Source organism: Cryptomeria japonica, chromosome 9, assembly GCF_030272615.1.
Source record: "Cryptomeria japonica chromosome 9, Sugi_1.0, whole genome shotgun sequence".
NCBI lineage: Eukaryota > Viridiplantae > Streptophyta > Pinopsida > Cupressales > Cupressaceae > Cryptomeria > Cryptomeria japonica.
The window spans coordinates 476,165,291-476,184,952 of NC_081413.1; the positions used below are offsets into that span (position 1 = coordinate 476,165,291).

General features: G+C 36.6%; 1 protein-coding gene across 1 annotated transcript in view; it reads left to right on the forward strand.

The window, feature by feature from the left end:
* The window catches only part of LOC131075969 (putative E3 ubiquitin-protein ligase XBAT34), a 229,201-nt gene that overhangs the window by 158,653 nt on the left and 50,886 nt on the right, over nucleotides 1–19,662 (forward strand). Inside the window, exons 6-8 of the mRNA XM_058012970.2 lie at nucleotides 5,597–5,688; nucleotides 6,018–6,099; nucleotides 6,424–6,526. Coding sequence (XP_057868953.1) covers nucleotides 5,597–5,688; nucleotides 6,018–6,099; nucleotides 6,424–6,526 — 277 coding nt within the window. The remainder of the gene's footprint in view (nucleotides 1–5,596; nucleotides 5,689–6,017; nucleotides 6,100–6,423; nucleotides 6,527–19,662) is intronic.

Sequence of the window (19,662 nt, forward strand, 5' to 3'; positions counted from 1 at the left end):
TTATGTGGATGATCCAACTCTGACTGATAAACATAGTTTTATGATTTAATATAAGAAAGAATTAGCTCAGAATTGAGATGGAAGATCTAAACCTAAAATGCATTACTTCTAGGTTGGAAGTGTGGCAAGGATCTAATGAAATTATTCTAAGTCAAGTTTTCTATTGCTATGTTAGAATTATGGATTGTAAACTTATATGGAAACTAACTTGAAGAAGTTGAGTATGTCTGTAGCCAACTATGATCTTGCAGATTCATCTGAATAGAGGCAGGTTGATTGGTGAGTGCTTCAGCTAATCAAAGCTAAGCATATTGTTGCAGCCAAGCATATTTTGATATATTTGCAAGACACAATTGATTATGGGCTGAAGCTGCTTAGGTTCAGATTGGTCAAGAAGTGTTACGGACAAGGAAAACACTTCAAGCATTCACCCCCTGTGATCTCTTGGACCTATAGGAACAATCCTCAGTTGCATTGAGTATTGCTGAAGCTAAATACATTGTTGCAAGTGTTGCATCAAGAGAAGCAATGCGGTTTCTCAAAATTCTTGTTATGTTGTTTTGATTTATTATCAGGGTTGTATAGAGATACCTGACAATTCAGTGTTTTATGGCAGGACAATCCTGTGTTGCAGATGTTCTCACCAAGTCTCTTGAAGATTGAGTACTTCAAAAGATAGACTTGGAGCTGTGGAGAACACCGCCTTGGTTGAGAGGGAGTCTCAACCTCAGTAATACATTGTGTTGTATCAACCACCCTTTGCGGGCAATGTAAGGTGGTAGTGTAATCTTCTCAGGGAGAAGAGTAATTGTTACCATCCTCTGCGGGCAATGTAAGATGGTAGAAAAGATTCTCTCCACCCTCTGCGGGCAATGTAAGGTGGATCCAATCTATGCTTGTGTGCGAGTTGGAAGACTATGTTATGTAGTTCCATTCTATGCTTGTGTTCAAGATGGAAGACTACAATATTCTGATTATGTTTATTCCATTCCTTGCTTGTGTGCAAGATGGAGGATTATGTTTATTAGATTCCATTCTATGCTTGTCTGCAATTTGGAGGACTGTGTTTTCATTTTATGCTTATGGAGGACAATGATTATGTAACTTTTCTCTATGCTTGGGTGCAAGATGGAAGATTATGATGTTACATTCTTCTTTGGGAGAAGACTGAGGTAAAGACAATGAATGATGGATATGCGTGATTGATGGCATGGAAAGACTCCATGATGTGCATGAATAATTGTGTATGTATTCATGACTTGCAAGTGTGCATGTTAAATTTTTGAATTCACCCTCCACAGGCAATACAAGATGGATACTATGGGCTACTATTTGTGGCTACTTGTTGTGATCCTCTCTCAGGAGTATTTGAAGTTGACAGCTAAGTTTGGATTACAATTTAAACATTGTATGTATTACTTAGAGCTAGGCCCTAATCTTGTAACCTGGTTGTAAGATTATCTTTCTCCCTAGTGAAGAGGGAGTGTTGATTGTAACTAGGTAGAATGCGGATTCCAATTGCCTTAAGGCAACATTGGAATCTGCCAAGGGCTTGGCCCTTCTCTTCCCACACGCCACTCTTAGGGTTGGGCCCTTCTTCTCCTAAACGCCACTCTTAGGGTTGGGCCCTCTCTCTCTCACACCAACATAAAATAGGGTAGACTCTATCCTCACGCCACTTGATGTGGCTTTATAAAAACATGCTAAGGAATAATAATAAATAAAATAAAAGGTTATTTTATGCTAAGCCGACTTTAGAGGTTTATACCTAGAGGAAGATATATATATGAGTTCATCAAATGAAGCAAACACATTCTTCATATCACACATACAATGCGATCTGCTCTGCTCCTAAATGTGATCTGCCCTCCTACACTTGGCAAATCTGCTCCTTGGTGAACTGCAAGAACATTTAGCTACATGCTGCTTCAGCCTATCGAAGTTATCTTCTACTGGTGGATGTCTTGATCATCTACAACTAGGGCATCACTCTACATCACCTTGGCAACTTGCTGTTTGGACAGCAATTAGAGATAAGTGTTGTAATCAGAATATTGTATTTAAGGCATAATCAGATCTGAAGATCTTTCTTGCTGGGTTTTTCCTCCTAGGAGGTTTTCCCAGGGAACTTGTGTGTTGTGTGTTCATTTTGTTCATTTCTTAACTTTTACTTAATTCTGGAAATTCCTAAGTACTAACAGCAATTCATATAATCTGGAAATTAAGTTAAATTCCTATTTTCTGAGTATTGAATTAATCTAAAAGACTAAAATCAACATAAATGATACAATGAATAATATTACAACATAATGAGTCACTTCAAAGGTGCTCCAATAATCACAAATAGAAAAACAAGGAACTCTTCTAGCTCCTAAGAGATCTTCAAGAAGGGACTAATGAAGAATGTATTGCCAATGTTGAGCACAATAGAAAACTATGCCACTCTAGGCAATCATTGAGCATAGAAAAGATCATGGACATGTGACTATCAAGGCCAAAACTCATAGACATACTATGAGTCTCAAGCAAGACACCAATGTACACAAATGGTTTCTCAATACACAATTGAAGAGGAATCGCCAATTAAAATACAAGAAAGAAGATAATGTTAGTGGAGGAGAGGAGTAACATGCAATTTGACATTCCCAATTACAATAAGGGAATAAGAGACCTTCATGTATCCAAGTAAGCACTCACCTCAAGGAATGCTTTCATAAAACATAAAACACCATTTACATAGGAATTGGTTATGATAAAATCACACATCTACCCCCTATGAATTGGTGCCAATGGATTCATTTTCAAGTCTTGATTAAAAATTGCTATCCCATAACATGGGTTGGTTCCTATCTTGCCCTGAGTATCCAAGATGGGGACAACAGGGGATAGGGGGGCGTATTTTGGGGTACCTGATTTTTAGGGCCATTTTCTGGGATGGCAAGGGACAGCTATATAAAAAATAGGGAAAATTTTAAATATATAGGGAAATTTAAAATATTCATATGACAACATTGATAAAGCATGCATATATACATTATAGAACCTTAATATATAACATTTGTGTTAAATTGAGAGTTCACATATGAGTCAAAGTCAAACAAATCAGCAAAACTCAAACCTAATTCAAATTGCTTTCAGAATTCACTGTCAATATGCATGTGATATAAAAAAATAGCATACAAATTACAGCAAAATGCCCAAAGGCTACAAGTTTCACTTTCAATTACAATATGAAAATACAAAAAAGGAAAGTACAATGTTGCCCCTAATCTGCATCTCTCAACAATACATCAAAATCATAGTCCTCTTCTGAGTCAAACCTTGCTGCAAGCTGCAATTTTTCTTTGACAAACATAAAATGAACTCAAATGCATTGAAACTTGAGCTTTTTCCCATTTGGGGAGACCTAAGGAGTGGGGGCCCACCAAAAATAAATAAAATAATGTTTTTTTTATCATTTGAGTTTTTTTTTTTGTCTTAAACAAGCGTTGGAAAAAGGGAGACAGTTGGTCGTCCCCAGGGCAGTCGAGGGAGTCACAAATGTCCCCAACCATTCCCTCTGGAAGTCCCTGACATCCCCACATTTCCAGGGCATTTCATGTGATCTACTGAGTTTTGGGGATGGTTAGGGGATATTCTCGATGCGTCCCCCCCATCCCTAGGACATGCCAAAAACAAGGACGTATCAAAAAGGGCTGGCGACATGTCCTTGAGTAACACTAGTTGGTCCCAATGTTATATTTTCATTAGTTTAACTCTCTTTTCATTCATTTTAAGTTAAAAATGCATCAAACACAAATGTTTTTTTCCTATGTATGCACTTATCTCTTAAGTTACTTTTAATTTCTTAAACATAGCACATCAATGATTCAATCCCTCGAATGGATTGGTTTTAGCATTTCACTCCAAGCCCCCAACTTGTCCTCATTCCTAAAACAATCTATAGATATCATTTGACAATGGCTTTTAGAATGGGTAAAGTTTGGTTTTCCATGCTTCCATGTTTCTCGATGCAAGTACACTTTATTTCTAGTTACATTTTAGAGATTCCAAATTTCAAAAACAAATAAATTAATATTTTCTAAAAAATACCCAAGTTCAGTGATTAATGGATTTTGAAGCTGTTATCCCCAAAGTTTTCTCAAATTTTGAAAATAAAAAATATCAAATTTCTAAAAATGCCCTTATGGCCCAAACCTACCCAACATCATTCCTTTTACAAATTTATACAACTTCTAGGAAATCTTGCCGAAATGTAGAGCGATTTCACTATTTTTCACAAAACTTGAAAACATTAAATAAAAATTTCAAGAATACCTTCATGGCCTAAATCTACCCAACATCACACTCTCATGATCACGTACAAATTTCGGGAAATTTTACCAAGGTTTGTGTAGGAAATTCCCTTGTTTTTGCAAAACTAAATTTGTACAAATTTGAAATTCTATTTAAAAATTAAATTCTCCAACAAACTAAAATAAAAAGTACCTCAATGAGTGCAATGCAAATCCAAGATGATCCCTTTCTTTCTCACAAGCAAGCCAAATCAATGTCCAAGCAATCTCCAAAATACGTAGCAAACAAGAGTTTCAAAAAGGCATTCCCTTCTCTCATTTTTGCTGTCCTTTTTTAACATAATATGCATAATGAAATAATATACCTTTTTCCACTATAAGCCAAAACCTATGAAATAAGCTATCCCTAATAATTTTTCCCGTTTTCACATTGCAACCCTTTTTACTATGAGAATATGAAAATGAGATATTTCTAACTTTTGAAAACTAAATCTATTTCCCAATTCACTTACATGTATGAAATAATTGCTTCATACGCAAATGTAATATTTTCTTAAGTTAATTAACTTATCAATTTCCTTTCTCCCTCTATTATTCTAATAACATACTTGACATTTCAATAAAACTATTTAATTCTTTTGGACATTTTAAGCAATGCACAAATGATGATAAATAAAGTCACCCAAGAAAGATGCATTTACAGGTCTAACTCAAGGGAATTCAGAATTGTGACCGATATGGATATTGGTTTCACCGGTTTCAAACATCACATGTCCTATTTCAGCACTGAGTAGGACGGGCTACAAAAGCAAACAAAAATATACCCACAATAGCCATAAAGTTACTAACACGAACACCAGGACTAGGTTAGGTAAGATGACTAAGTGAAATCCTTGTCATTCTCCTCTACATGCCTTCCCTTTGTGAAATGACTGTAAATTTCTTGCACACTCAATTTAAACATTTCTTGTATCTGCCCAATACATAACAATAGCTGAAGCAAATGGTAAAATTACCCAATATTATAAGATTCATATTTAACAATCCAATTTAAATTAAATCATCTATCCAATAAATACAATCAACATACAATTAATCATTTATTTAAGTAGGATGGAAAAGAAAAAAAAGGATAACACAGGTAGTCATTACACTAAGTCAACCTTCGGGCAATCTTGCTGTTAATGTTTTCCTTTGATCTGTGTTTTAAATATTTGCAGCAATATTTTGTAATAAACTAAATTTGTATCATTTCATTCATATATTTAGCTAATGTTCTAAGATTTGAAAAATTATAACAGGGAAGGATTTCTCTCTTTTCTGGCATGATTCGAGAATTATCTGGACCAGGCTTCTTGGAAGCATTAGCTCCTCAGTGGATGTCAAAGAAAGTGTAAGTAAAAGTGATGATTCTTGCTGACAAGAAAAATAACATTAGTCACCTTTCCTTTCTTCACAAATTTATACAGCTCTGCTAAAAATTAAGATATATACTGTTTTCAATATGTAGTACTCTCTATTTCAGACATGGATCTGGAAACAACATGCATGCATAAACAGAAAGATATTTTTGTGACCATAAAATTTGCTTCATCAATGTTTTTACTACAGGAATTGGATTCTGAAGTCCTTTTTTAGGAAGCTGTGTTATTTGTAACTTTACTTGGTTAATACTTAATAGGTTTCTATGGTATAACTTTGAACCATATAATGATCTTGCAGCTGGGCAGTGGTCTTGCCTTCTGCATCGCCTAATCCAAGGAGACCTCCAAGATTTGAGTTGGTTATTTATCCAACAGCAAAGGTAGTGTAATGTGCGATATGCAATCACTTGCATCCTAAGATGTTTTGATGATGCCATGAAACATTTGCTATGAATCTGATTGTGTTAACCTTCTTTAAATGTTTTCAAAATAGCTTTAAAAGGTTGAGCTTGAACTGTTTTGAACTGGAATTTGGTATTCTTAAATGCTGCCAATCAAGCCAAAGCTTTTCATCATCTTATTGTCATTTCCTTGGAATATCCTTTGTAATTTGTATCGTAATTATTTATATGAGTTGGATATTTTGAATATTTTAATAAGCTTTTATGTTTGTGAACATAATATTGTTGTAATTTGAGTGTTAGGTTTCTCAACCTCGGACAACTATTTTGCTATCAAAAGTTGAGATTGAAGAACCCAAATTCAGCTTGCCAGATCCTGTGCTTGTGCTATTTGACAAGGGTACAAGTGAGTTTTTCTTACAATTTGTTATTATTAGATATTTCTTTGTATGAAAATATGTAATATATTCAGGCTTACCAATGGTATATATAGTCACATTTCTGTTTTTCTATATTGACCCTTTTTTATATTGGTTATCTCAGTGATTGTTAGTGATATTTGACACTAAAAATGATCAAGTTCTATAGGTGTTTTAATCTTTCATCTTTACTCATATTCTATCAATGTATCAAAATAATTTATTTACAAGTTTTATTTTTTATTCAGTACCTTTTGTATGCCACTTTTCTTTCATTGCACATTATGATACTTTATATTTGATTTGAATCATATCTTACATCCAGCATTTCATGTACTTACTTTTCTCCAATACATCATTTGTCTAGAAAGACACAAATTTTCATAATGCTATTTTACGTTTCTTCTGGTTTTCTATACTTTTTTGTATAAAATGATGGATGTCTCCATACCATCATATCAATGTTCACATATTTGTTGTTAATTTCTAGTAGCGTATTGACATCTCTTGTATGTAAAAACACATCACCTCTACATCAGAAGGTTACCTTAGTTGTAATGGCCTCTTTTTTCAAACTGAGTCTAAGCAGAGAACCGAAGCCTATCTTTATTCCTTGTAGGCTGAAGGAAAGATTTGTAGGGGAATAATCTAATAATATTTTATCGTCCAAAAGCACCTAAGTTATAACATTGGAAAATGACACTAGTTATTATTATTAAGTTGAGGCAAAAAGAAAATAAAAATATTAAAGTTGAAAATGATGAATATTCAAATAAAAGAAATATTAATTATCTAAAACATAATAGTTTAAAAAAGAAACAATGAATATTAAAAATAAAATTTAGGGTTGGCTAGAAAAAGCATAAAAAAATAAAATATTGGATAAGGCAATTCATTTTATCATTGCCAATTTTTAGAAACTCTTGTGCAGAGCTTGGTTCAACATTCTTCAGAGGACGAAAACCCTCTTGGATTTTTGGGAATTGGAGGACAAAAATCTCCTGATTGCTAGAGTTGGCTTCATTCAAAAGTTATTGGAATAATATAAAATTTACATCCTATCCAATAATTCTCAAAGAAAAGAAATTTATTGCCTTATATTTCAATTTTCCAAGCTGGCAATACCAATTAGAAGTTCATGGTGGGGCTGTACTATGTAAAGAGTGGTTTGCATAGGGGCATAAGAATAAAGGAAATTAAAAAAAAAAACATAAAGAATAAAGAGGAAAAGGTCACAGCCTTCATGCCAGTTCTGGGGCATGAAACTCTCAAAGTTTTGAGTTTGTATTTTTGCCAGCTGCACTTCGTATATGGTGACATGGAGAGGGGAATTCAACACAACATTAAAGACTCAGCAAGCTGGAAATTGTTGCAGTTTTTTAAAGAGACATGGGATCCTCAAGGGAGCAACCTAAGCTCAAGAGACAAAAAAAAAGTGATTGCTAAAAAACAAAATTTTATTTCTATATTTTTTCCATACTCACTCACTTGTATGACATCGCCCCAAGAGCAGCTGTAGTGGTAAAGGTGGGACTACTGCATTTTTCAAATATCATTAATAAGGTTACAAAGGGATGATTGCAAGCCATAGGAGTTTTTTGTGAGAACGTAGGAGTGACATCAGGTTTGGCAATCTCACCAACATTTGGAAAGTGCCATGGGATATAAGGATCACAACATCACATTCCATGTTTATTTTTGTTATTAAAAAATTATTAAATATTATTTTAAATGATATCTTTTAGAATATTTTCCATATATTTCATTTACTGTTGTCAAAAATTATTTATTTGAAATTTGTTAATTGAAAATGAAAAAAACATATTAAACCAACAAAAATACAAAAAAGAAGTAGTTTATTTTCAAAAAATTTGGAATTTCAATGGTATCAAAGCACTATAACTGTCAACTATGGGAAAAACATTTTTGAGAAAAATTATCAAGTCCAATTTCATCCATTAAGGTGACAATGAATGGCAATTTTATTAGAGGAAAAGGAGGAACAATTTGGATGAATTGGAAACCATTGCAAGATAGTAGGACACAAAAGTACCTTAAAAAGACGAGGAGGTAAAGGGTCAAAATAATAGGTATGTAGATGATGTTCCGTTTAAGAGGCTTGTACAGGGAGATGAACAATTAGCAGATATGAAGGCACAATTGATTTCAAGTATGCAGAATAACAACATATTGAGGGCACATAATAGTGAAGTTAGCTCGCCAAGGGAAAATGTTCACCAAAATGCCTAGGGGACACTTCCAAGTTCTACTATGAGAGACCTTTCTAGCCAAATTTCATCCATGAGGAAGAGATAGTTGTTGAGTCAGAAGTCCAAACTTCAATAGCTGATTTTTCCCATTTCCCATTTTCACATTGCAACCCTTTTTACTATTAAGGAGACCATATCACTTGCAAATTTTATGAATTTGAAGAAAAACAAAGGTAGTCAAAGAGCTAAGATGAGGCAACAAATCAACGTATTGGATCTCAAACAGGCATTGGGGAAATCGATAATTCTCACATTTGATGGATCAGATTAGTGTATAATGTGCTCTTGTTGTAATGTCACCAGTTTTACACCATCTTATTTTGCAAGCACTAATTAGTTTTCAAGGTTTCCTGTAGGTTTTCAAATGTGCTAGGAGGGTTCAGCATTCTTGGTGAGCTTGGTTCTCAATTTCAATGGGTTTGGACAGCAATTGCTATTTATAGTAAGTGCTTGCATGGCACCAATCTTTTTGGATTTTTCTAGTTCTTTTTGGTTTTCAGAGAACATTGCTTTTTATAGTATGTTCTTGCATTGCACCAATCATTTTGGGTTTGTTCTCTTTGGTCTTCAAAGAACTCTACTATATATACTAAGTGCTTGCATGGCACCAAGCTTTCTAAGTTTTTTTGGGTTTGTTCTATTTGGTCCTCAAAGAACATTGCTATTTATAGTAAGCAGTTGCATGGCACCAATCATTTTGGTTTTTTGGGGGTTTGTTCTCTTTGGTTCTCAAAGAACAGTGCTTTTTATAGTACGCGCTCGTGTTGGCATCAATTATCATCTGTTAGCTTCGGTTGGTACTAGCATGTTTGATTCTTTGTTTTCAGCGCCTTGTGTTAGGGTTTCAAGCAGATCCGAAGCAAATATGAACTAACAATTATATGCAGATTAAATACAAAAGATAAAGGAATAAAATAGGACACAGATAACACAGAGATTTAACGTGGTTCACCCAAAATGGGTTACGTCCACCATACATAGCCGTCCAATCTTTCTTATTATCCAGCAAAAATAGTACATCAACATTCACATGCCTTAAGCATCCCAGCCACTTATAACATGTGTTTTTAGGGCAACAAACAAAGTCGGCCTTTTTAGGGTTTTATTACAATGTCGGTTTTCATCAACAAGGATACGTGCTGAGTGTACAGTAGTTTGCTGATCAGTCGCCACCTTTCAACAATCTCCCACTTGGAGATTGATCAGGCTCCACACCGAACAATCTCCCACTTGGAGACTGATACTACACGACACCACTGTACATGCAACATCCGCTAGATAAAACACTAGGACTCCTGTAATGTCCTTGCTAGTTAGGGATCACTATCCTGCAAAAACAAATTGTTAGAATACAACAGACATATAAATATATATATATATAATCTAAATAGCCACTGAATTTTAAAATACTTAATTACATAATCATCATTTTAATCTAAAAAAGGATACGAATGCCATACAAAGTATGTCCTTAGGCGGCCGTGAAGCTCGCCTTCTTGGAACCTATCTTGGTTCCAATCCCTCCAGGAAGTCGAAGGTGAATTCGACTCCTGTCTTGAATGTAATTTCTTACATCCAAGCCCTCCAGGAAATTGAAGGTTATTTCGATTCCTGTCAAGCCCTCCAAGGAAGATCACGAGTCATTCCTTGCCTTGAGTGATGCATCCCATCACCCAAGTCCTCAGAGTGGACCGGCCAGATCCATCTCCTCTTGGTTGAACTTAATCAAGCAAGCCCTACATATGCATATCAATAATCAATATATATGCTGCCCTAGGGATTTCATAATCCCTTCCTTAGACTAAAGGAGTTTCCTCCCTATAGCCTCCAACATGGGTTTACATTTGTATTTATAATGCACTTTGAAGATTTAGTACTATTTAATTTCCTAATCTACATTTTATGTTAACATGTATTCCTGATGTATACTTTAACATATATTCATATTAAATGTACCCTATCATTGTTGACATATGCATTACACCTTCCTTGATAACATCTATATTCCTTAACCATTCCTTATGAACAGATTAGTATATTAATTAATTGTATTCCTTAATATACACATGTTTAATGCCTTAATATAATCTTACTACTGTTCATTGAAATGTACTTTAATTAATATTAACATATTAATTATCATCCTTAATTAATGCGCAATGAAACATATATTAATTAACATTAACATCTATTAATTATCATACCTAATTAATATTTAATGAAATATACAATGGTTACTATTCCCATATATTAATTCATACTAATATATTAATTTATAATATATTTACCTTACCTCTTACCTGCTGGTCTCGAGGTCTGCTCCTGGCTGCTCTCCCGTATTCCTTTTTTCCTTCCTCCTTTCCTTGCGGTGGCTGCTTCCCCTTATATCCTTGTGAAGGGACGTGAACCCCCACGATCCCCTTCCACACCAAGGGGTGCGGTGGCAATCACAGCCCATGCTGCGATTACCATCGCACCTCTTGGTGCGGGGGAATCGGGGGGTGGCTTTTTAAATATAATGATATTAAATCTGCTTTAATATTTAAACGTAATGCTTTGGTTTATTTGCTTTAATAATATTAAACGTAATACTTTTTGTTTTATTTGTTATATATTAAAATAACACTTCTTTCATTATGTAAAATATATGATATTTTAATTAATTCTTTCCTTATTATATAAATGTATTTCCTCTTTAATATAATACTTATTATATTAAATGTATTTCAATCTATTTAATATAATACCTATTTTAAATATATTTCCTCTTTTTAATAGAATACTTATTTTATCGTATTAGTCATGTATTTACAATAATTTTTTTTACTCGATCCCTATCCTTAATATTATTTACATAACTTTATATCAGGGGCTGATGCGGGTTTATCACAGACTTGACTGGTATAAATTCCACACTTATCAATCAAGAAGACCAACAAAAACTGATGAAGAAATTAGTTTCTCCTGTGGAACTGCCTTTGTGAACATATCGGCAGGATTCTCACTTGTGTGAATCTTCTCAAGCCATAACTGACCCTCCTCCAAAACAGTCCGGATGAAGTGGTACCTGAGCTGAATGTGCTTTGTCCTTGAATGAAAAGCAGAGTTCTTCGCAAGATGAATGGCACTCTGGCTATCAGTATACAATGGGCGATCCTCCTGTGTCTGACCCAATTCCTCCAAAAAACATTGTAACCAAATCATCTCTTTGCTGGCTTCTGTAGTAGCAACATACTTAGCTTCAGTGGTTGAAAGTGCAACAACCTTTTGCAGCCTAGAAATCCAACTGACTGCAGTTCCCCCTATAGTAAAAACATACCTTGTAGTGCTCCTCCGTGAATCAATATCACCTGCCAGATCAGAGTCAACAAATCCACTCAGAGCAGCATTAGATCCTTTGAAACATAATGTCTTCGTAGTGGTTCCTTTCAAATATCGAAGGATCCATTTCACAGCATTCCAATGTTCCATACCCGGATTACTCATAAACCTTCTCACAACTCCCACTGCATGTGCATGTGCAATATCTGGCCTTGTGCATACCATTGCATACATTGGACTACCAACAGCTGATGAATACGGGATGTTAGACATTTTATTTACCTCTTCCTGTGCCTTTGGGCACATCTCCTTAGTCAATTTGAAACAAAGAAACGGGACTCGGACTCGGCTCGGACTCGGCAAGGCCGACTCGGACTCGGACTCAGGACTCGGCGTCAGACTCGGCTTCGGACTCAGCTGGACTCGGGATAGTGAAAAACTCAAGAAATTTAGAGATTTTTAAATATTTAAAACTTGTTTCAGACACCCTTTATTGAATACACCTTAAAGACACAATAACATCATCAAACTCAGCTCATTTGATTACATACACAAGTATACATCAATCACATAAGCATAAACGCAAATTGTAGCTGAAGAAAATAACAAACATAGATATATAAATATTGTCAAATGTATACAATATTACAAAACTCATGGAATAAAAAATCCATGTCATCATATTATCATCATCAAATGTTTCATACAAATACCAAAGGTAAATACAACTACAAGTCTATGGCTCAAAGGAGCCTGCACCCTCCAACCCCGGCCCCCTGCGAAGCCGTCTAAGGTAGGTCCTGGATGATTCGACTGCCATAGCCGCTCTCCGTGACACCATGCCATGCTCACCAACATCAGGAACATCCGCGTCACTATCTGCCTCTGAATCTCCTGTCTGTGCTTGTGCTCTCCACTCCTCCTTTGCCATGGCTACAGTCTCAACCTCTATATCTACCTGGTCGATCCAATCAGTGTCAGACTCGGAGGTTAAATTTTCTCTACTTCTATCGACGCAGTTTCCCCCCATATTTTTTGACGGGGGTTTGGGGGCAGCGCCCCCAAGGTGGGGTCAAGGGGCATCACCCCTTGCGGGGTCAAGGGGCAGCACCCCTTGCGCGCTCCCTGTCGCGATACAGGGCGAGGTCGAGGGGCAGCGCCCCGCGAGGCCAAAAAAACTTATTACAAGTCTGAATTAGGGTTTCTTTGAGAGTCTTCCTGAGGGCTTGGTTTTGCTCTTGTTGCTAATTGGGTCTTGCTTGGTGAGTGAGTATCATTCTTGAAGGTCCGAGCTAGGTCAAGTTGGTGAGTGATAAAGTCTGGAATGTCAACCTGATCTTCAAATGCCCTGAAATTTGGCTAAGTCTGGAATGTCCTGATCCTGAAATTTGACTAAGTCTGGAAAACTGAAGAATCCTCCAAAAACTAGATTTTGCAATATAACTCCTGGAGGCTTGAAACCACTCTCAAACATCCTAACAGTATATATGGAATATAACTTACTTATACTTAAATGTTATATTCCATAAAATAATCCTGACGGAGAGACCAAAATGTCAAATTTCGCTCCTGACCCTTCCAAAAAAACTTATTACTTTAAAAAAAAACTTTTTAAAATGTTTTTTTTTTGTCATTTTATTAACCCAGCCAGTAGCCGAGTCTGGGGCTCAGGACTCGCCGAGTCTGTCGATTTTGAGCCAAACTCGCCAATTCGGCGAGTCTGGCGAGTTTACTCCCCAGAATCAAACGAGTCCGAGTCTGAATCCCTAGGACTCGCCGAGTCTGGGCAAGTCCGGGCGAGTCTCGTTTCTCTGATTTGAAATGACTAGCCAAAGGTGTACTAACTGCTTTTGCATCCTGCATGTTAAATCTTTTCAACACCTTCTTTATATACTCACTTTGGGACAAATTCAACGTTCTATTTTTTCTGTCCCGTGTAATCCTCATACCCAGAATTTGCTTAGCTGCACCCAAATCCTTCATAGCAAATGACTTGGCTAATTTATGTTTAAGATCATTTATGTGTTCCATGTTAGACCCAGCAACAAGCATGTCATCAACATAAAGCAACAGGATAATATAACTGCCATTATCCAATCTCTTAAAATACACAATGATCAGAATGACATATATGATAACCGTGTTTGTTGTCCTCAATTTTTGATTTCAAAAATTGGACTATCACAAGGAAATTTTTATTAAAAAATGAAAAAATTTACTCTATGGCACGCTTCCCGAGGTATAAATTCGTCCCATCCTTGGACTGGATCGATTGTTGATCCATCCCCAAGCTACGTTTCGAATTTCGTCGCGTTTCGAGTCCGTTTGCTATGTTTTTGGTTCAATGTAGGGGAATTTTTCGATAATTACCAGTAACTGGTAATTTGTTTTTCAAAACCCCCTTGAAGCTTTTGGTCTTGTAGGGGAATTTTTCTCCAATTGCAAGTTTTTGGAAACTGGTAAAAAGGGTTTTAAAACCCCCTTTACTAGTAGAATGACTTAAAAGTGTTTTGTAAAACTTGTAAATGGGTTTTTAAAACCCCTTTACATGTTTTTATGACTTAAAGTTATTTTTTATTTTTAAATAGAACTTGTAAATGGGATTTTAAAATCCCTTTACATATTTTAAGTAAAATCACTTGTAAAGGGAATTCTATTTCCCTATTACAAGTAATTTTACTTGTATTTCCTTTTCTAAAACCCGAAATTTGCCTTAGAGGGAAAAATATGAACATTTTTAAAACTTGTATTTCCATTTCTAAAACCTGAAATTTCTCCCATGCCTTTGCAAATTGATTTGGGTTCTAATTTTTTGGAAGAAAGATAGGGATTCCTTCCAAAGGCGGATTTGCTGCAACTTTGAAGAATTCAAACCCTTGTTCTACGCATCTATCAAACTGATTTTCGCCATTTGTCTTCTTCAACGTTTTTTTTTCTGAATCATGCATTTGTGCCATTTGCCACGGTTTGGAGGTTCGAATCTGCTCTTACCTAAGGCGTTTTTGATTTAATCATTAATGCGTTGGATTTCAAGCTGCATTCAAACCGTTTTGTGCGCATTTTGGGGAATCGATTTGCAAAAAACGCCCTAAAAACCAGTCACGTTTTTTGCAAGTTTCGCACCTTTTTCGTTCAAGGTATGCTTTCAATTCTAAATCATTTTTGCTTTCTCTTGTATGTAATGATGAATCGAATCATTTTTGAATTACTTCCTTGGCATTTTTCATGGCGTTTTTATAGCGAATCGGTTTTTCTTTGGTCACCATGCGTGGCTAAGTTTCTTCCTTTGTTTAATTTCTATTTAAAGGGTTTCATCTTCTATGTTTGGTTGACTCCACAAGCTTGGATCTCTCCTCATCTTTGCAAGGTAATTTTTATTTTTATATTTCTCTTTTGTTTCTTTCCTTGCAATTTCCTTGTTTAAGTTTTGGTTTTTGTTAATGTTCGTATTGGGTTTATGAGAGGAAATTCCCCATTTTACAAAGAAATTTGTAAAGAAAAAGTTGTTCTTCCCCATTGAAAATTCTCCTTCTTTACTTGCATTCGGGTTTTAAAAACCCGATTGCAAGTAAAAGGAAAATATGTGTTCTTCCCTCTTTGGACAAAGACTTAACCTTCTTTAGTCCAAAAATCAAGTTTCAAAACAAGAAAGATGTGTTCTTCCAAATATGTTCTTCCCAATTTGCAAAGAAATTTGCAAGTGTGAAAAGTTCTACCTCAAGATGTGTTCTTTCCTTTTTGGACAAAGACTTAACCTTCTTGGTCCAAAAATCAAGTTTCAATGACGGAAAAATCAAGTTCTTCCCAATTTCGGGTTTTGAAATCCGGATTGCAAGTCGAAAGTCCTTCCCATTTTGGCACGACAAAGTTCCAAGTGATCTTCCCGAAATTCATTTTTACTTATCCGCTTCCAATTCCCTCATCCATACTTATCATCTTCGTCATTTCTCGCATGCCTAAATACCTTTTTCCATCCATTCCTTCGATTTTCAGTTTGAAAATAAGTTTGCATTTGGATTTAAAAACCCATTGCAAATGCGTTCTTCCCAATTTTCAAACTGAAAATTCATTCTCCTTCCATTTAATCATGCTTCGTGTTTCGCAAGTATAATTGCATTCGGAATTTAAAATCCGATTGCACGTTTGTACTTCCCTCTTGTGTACTTGCGAAACATTTTTCAAAACCCGAAATAAGTCAAAAGCTTATTTTTCCACCCCTTATATCTCCTCTCACAAAGCCAAAATACGAAAGTTGAACTTTCTCATTTGGAGGAGTGAAAATGTCTAAAGATACTGACTTTGATGTTGCCTTGATACTCATGGATTTACATTGCAGCATTCCCGGTTGTGCCCAGATGACAGATGTATCATCATCTCCCACTCCAAAAAAGATGAAATACAGGTATGATAAATACCAGAATGAAGTTCCGCAGTCACAGATCTCCTCCTCCCTTGATCATATCAAGGATACTGAGATAGGGCATGTTGACATGTCCGAATTCATACAAAGGATTGAAGATCCGAAGGAGGGGGATATGCAACGGTTGCTGGACAGCCATATCCATCATGCCGCATCCTTTCCAGTTGCTGCCCTAGAACCAGAATTTATTCTAGCATGTGCTCATCATTTTGACAAAGAGTCACGAGTCATTAGAAATGATGATGGGGAAGTGATCATTCGCTTGGATGCAGAAGCTATAGAGAGGGTTTTTAAAATACCTTCCGAAACCATTTATATAGAGATCTCCAAGCAAAGTGTAGCTGAATACTTTGCCAAAAAGGAGAAAGACTGTAAGCGTCATATCAACAAATGGATTCATGAACCTCGCACTGCGCTTACCAGATGGGCAAAGTTATATCGATCTGATTTCAAGAATGAGATCGGTGATACTATTACTCTTCTTAGCCGTATGATGGGATTGGAACATTCTAATGTTTTTGAACCTTGGATGTACCAATTTATTATGTTAGTAAGGCAGTCTCAGCACATCTGTTGGGGTGAAATCATCAGTGATGCTTTGTGTGAGCAACTTGCAGTCGTCCCTACTACCTTCACCTTCTACATGAATTCATATCTCGTGTATATTGCTGCGTCACTTAGACATTTCCCAGGTCTTTCCACCAAGGGTGACCGCATGCTTGTACCAGTTTGGGAATACTATGATCAGTTGCCTCTAAGATCAAGTAGGTCTCATTTCAGAAGGGTTCAGGACGCTTTCTTTGGTCATTATTTGTGTCAATTTGACAAGAACCTGAAGGACAAAAGAGTCTCAGATGAAGCATGGGAAAAGGTGAAAGAATATGGTTGTTTGTTTCTCCAATTTCCAACTTTTACCTACATGAGAGTTGGATGTTATGGCGAGCAGCCTTACATGCTCCCACGGTACCCAACAGATAAGATTATCCTCATGGAATTGGGAAGGCAGATCATGGCTGTACATACACACCAGTCAGTTAAGCACAAGGTTGGCATGGGTATTTCTTCCAACAACCCATTGAAGATTGGGCAATATTCTCTAATGACTTCAATCAAGGCCAGGGCTATGGAAACTGAGTTGCAGGAAATCAGACTCAAAAGATTCAAACCTAGAGCTGATTTCGATTACCGAGGCATGAAAGAGAAGATCAAGAAGACCTTCATCCATGTACACCGGATAGAAGATATTTGGGCTGATCTTCGTACCGAAAAGGAGATTCGCAAGATGGATTACTGCCGACTCACTGCAGAACAGATTGTGGATCTAAACCTCGCAAACATGCCACAAGGTATGATTGATGATGGTAACGTTCTTGATCCTGAGTTTGTCAATCAGAATGTTGATGAGGCCCCGCTTCCTTCTATCCACTGGTCCCACAAGGAAAGCACTTCTATCTTGGATAGATTTCAGTCAGTTCTTGCCAATACCAATATCTGGCTTAAGAATAATGGTGTCAAGCTCATTAAGATTAAGGTGGGGAAAGAAGATGATTCTACAGGTCCTCTTGGGCGGAAGTCTGAAATTCAACTAGACAACAAAGAAGGTGCATCCTCTTCTAGTACGAGGATTAAATTGCGGGTCAGCTGTGCGATGGTGCTTCCTCCTCAGGAAATAACAGTTCAAGGCAAGGAGAAGCCACAGTTGAAAATTCATGTGATTGATCCTGAAGCTTCAGAAGAGGAAACTCAATCTGATAATGCTCCTCAGTCACTTTCTACAGAGTCTCCACATAATTCTCTTTCTTCATTTCCTATTGAGGTACCCATGTTTCCTCCTGTGATAGATGTGAGCTCTCAATCTGCTCCTTCAGTTTCGGAATCTCCACAGAAAGTCCTCCCGCTTTCAGCAGCAGAACCATCTCAAGGCCATCCTCAGGAAAGTTTATTGAATATCTTTTCGGAAGATCCTTCATATGTACCTGTGTCTGATATTGATACTTCTATGACCTGTTTTGATGAGTTCATAACATCTTCATCATATCCTGTCGTCACTCAGCAAACTATGGTGGCTATCCAGACGAACACTTCTCCCAAGGTCACCACTGTTATTCAAACAGAAACTGCTTCTCCCTCCATCCCACAATCAGAGTTAATGGCTTTACCTCCATGGCTCAGTTCCTTGACTGCAAGAGGAAGAAGCAAGTGATCTCACCTGATCCCTTCGACTATCAACATTTGAAACAATCAAAACCTAAAGCTGTGAAGAAGGCAAAAATAGTTTCAAGGGTGATCGTTGATGAGAACCGGATGAGAGTGGCAGAGATTGCTGAATCAATATCAGATAAACCAATTGAAGAAATGCAAGCAGCTGATTATCGGATCACCAAAGTTCAACTGGGTAAACAAACTCATGAGGTTGTCAAGCACGATGCTCAACAGACAGTGGCTACATTGGTGCAACGATATGATGAGGTGTTGACCAAGAAAGATTAGCTAGAAGTAGAGAATCAAAGACTCATGGCAGCTATCCAAAGTATTACTCAACCTTCAAGTGGAGAAGGCCAAGTACCTATTTCTTCCAGGGTCAGTGAACCAATCCAAGGTATCGAGAGAGCCGCCCAAAAGGTTCAAGCCTTAGACACCTGGGTTGATCAACTGCATTACTTATGCTCACAAGTCATAAGACAGGTATTTGAAATGATGGTTAAATTGGAGATCATTGAAGATAAGTTGAATCAAATCTTGACTGCTTTCAAGCTAAATTTGGAGAAGGTTGAGGGAAATTTAGTTTCTTGGCGAAAGATGCCTCAATATCAGTTGAGCGTTCTTCAAGTGCATGATGTGATTCCTTCCAGAGTCATGTACATTGAATATGAGGAACTCCTGGAGAACAAATCTCTTGTTCTCAAATCACTCATTGAAGAAATTGATGAAACCTTAAAGTTGCGTGAAGCAGTCTTTCAAGATGTAACCTCCCATTGCAAAAAGGCATCCTGCGACATTTTCAATCAGAATGATGAGCTGCTGCCCGAGGAAGAAGTTCTTGCAGACCTGCAACTCAAGATTCATGATGAATGGAGAAGTGATCAATTCTCAGTCGCTTCCATTCAAATAT